This window comes from Bison bison, unplaced genomic scaffold (assembly GCF_000754665.1).
Source record: "Bison bison bison isolate TAMUID 2011002044 unplaced genomic scaffold, Bison_UMD1.0 scf7180017851022, whole genome shotgun sequence".
In the NCBI taxonomy this organism is placed as follows: Eukaryota; Metazoa; Chordata; class Mammalia; order Artiodactyla; family Bovidae; genus Bison; species Bison bison.
Genome location: NW_011481595.1, coordinates 1 through 1,191, shown reverse-complemented (window position 1 = coordinate 1,191; position 1,191 = coordinate 1). Strand labels below are relative to the sequence as shown.

The 1,191-nt window shown below is 66.6% G+C and overlaps 1 protein-coding gene across 1 annotated transcript in view; it reads right to left on the bottom strand.

Annotated features, from left to right (window-relative positions):
- Positions 1-1,187, bottom strand: part of LOC104995841 (polycystin-1-like) — a gene marked incomplete at its 5' end in the record, with an annotated part of 19,520 nt that extends 18,333 nt beyond the window's left edge. Inside the window, 2 exons of the mRNA XM_010849888.1 lie at positions 6-636; positions 1,169-1,187. Coding sequence (XP_010848190.1) covers positions 6-636; positions 1,169-1,187 — 650 coding nt within the window. The remainder of the gene's footprint in view (positions 1-5; positions 637-1,168) is intronic.
- Positions 1,188-1,191: the final 4 nt, after the last annotated feature.

Below are 1,191 nucleotides of genomic sequence, written 5' to 3'. Positions count from 1 at the left end.
CGTGCGGCTGGGAGGCGATGCAGGCCACCGGCTCGATCCACAGCACCTCCAGGACGAAGACGTGCACAGGCAGGCTGCGGGCCAGGTGGCCGGCAGGGCTGGACGCGCTCACCGTCACCGTGCAGTTCTGCGCCCGCCGGTACACGTGCTCCACCGTGGCCTCGGGGCCCGTGAGCACCGTGCCGTCCCCCATGTCGAAAGTCCATGTGACATTGTCACCGGAATCCAGGGCAGCGCTGACCACTGTGGGCACACCCTGCTCCACGGCGGGGCTCAGGCTCACCGTCAGGCCGCAGAGCTCCTCGAAGACGCGGACGCTGACGTCCGCCACCGTGTGGCTTACTGTGTTGTTGACCTCCAGGCGGACACGGTACGTGCCCCTCAAGGCGAATGTGTGGTTGACCTCTGGCTGGGGCTGGGTGACAGCTGGGGAGCCATCCCCGAAGTCCCACGTGTAGAGGACACCGCCCGGCAATGGAAGTGGGCGCGGGAAGAAGGCAACGGGCCGGCCAGCCACCAGGACCTGGCTGCCCACAGCCACAGCCACGGCGGGCAGGGCAGCACGCACGCTGACAGGCACCTGCTGCGTCAGGTTCTCGAAGGCGGTGGACACAAGCAGGGTCAGGCTGTACTCACCTGGTGGACAGGCCCCGAGTGGGGATGTGGCCAAGCCAGCGCTGCCACCCCACTCACAACCCGCCCACCCCAGCCCCTGGGCTGTTGGCAGGGCCACGGGGCAAACAGGGCCCCAGGCAGAGTGTGCTCTCCACACAGGGCGAGGCAGAAAGAGGTGAAGGGCAACTCAGGTGCAAATGCCCTTGGGTGACGGGCGGGTGCAGGGCCAGGATCACAGGCTGTTTACACTTCTGTGTGAGGCTTCTGGGACTTCAGAAGCGACTTAGAAGGATCTCCCCTTCTCCCCCAGAAAAGGCTCAGGGGAGGGGAACAGGAGGGACAGAAGGGGTCTGTTTCTGGCTGGCAGACTCGCATCACGGGTCTCTGAGGCCCAATCCCCCCTCACCTCCCTTCTTCACGCTAGCAGGGGCCCCAGGCCATCAGCCCGGCTGCATTCTGGAGGCAGGACCCAGGGACAACCCCCCAGGGAGGCGCTGTCCCAGGGCAGAGCGCGCCCAAGCTACAGGCCGTGAGGGCGGGAGGCAGCCCTTACCTGGGAAGGTGTAGGTGTGCGAG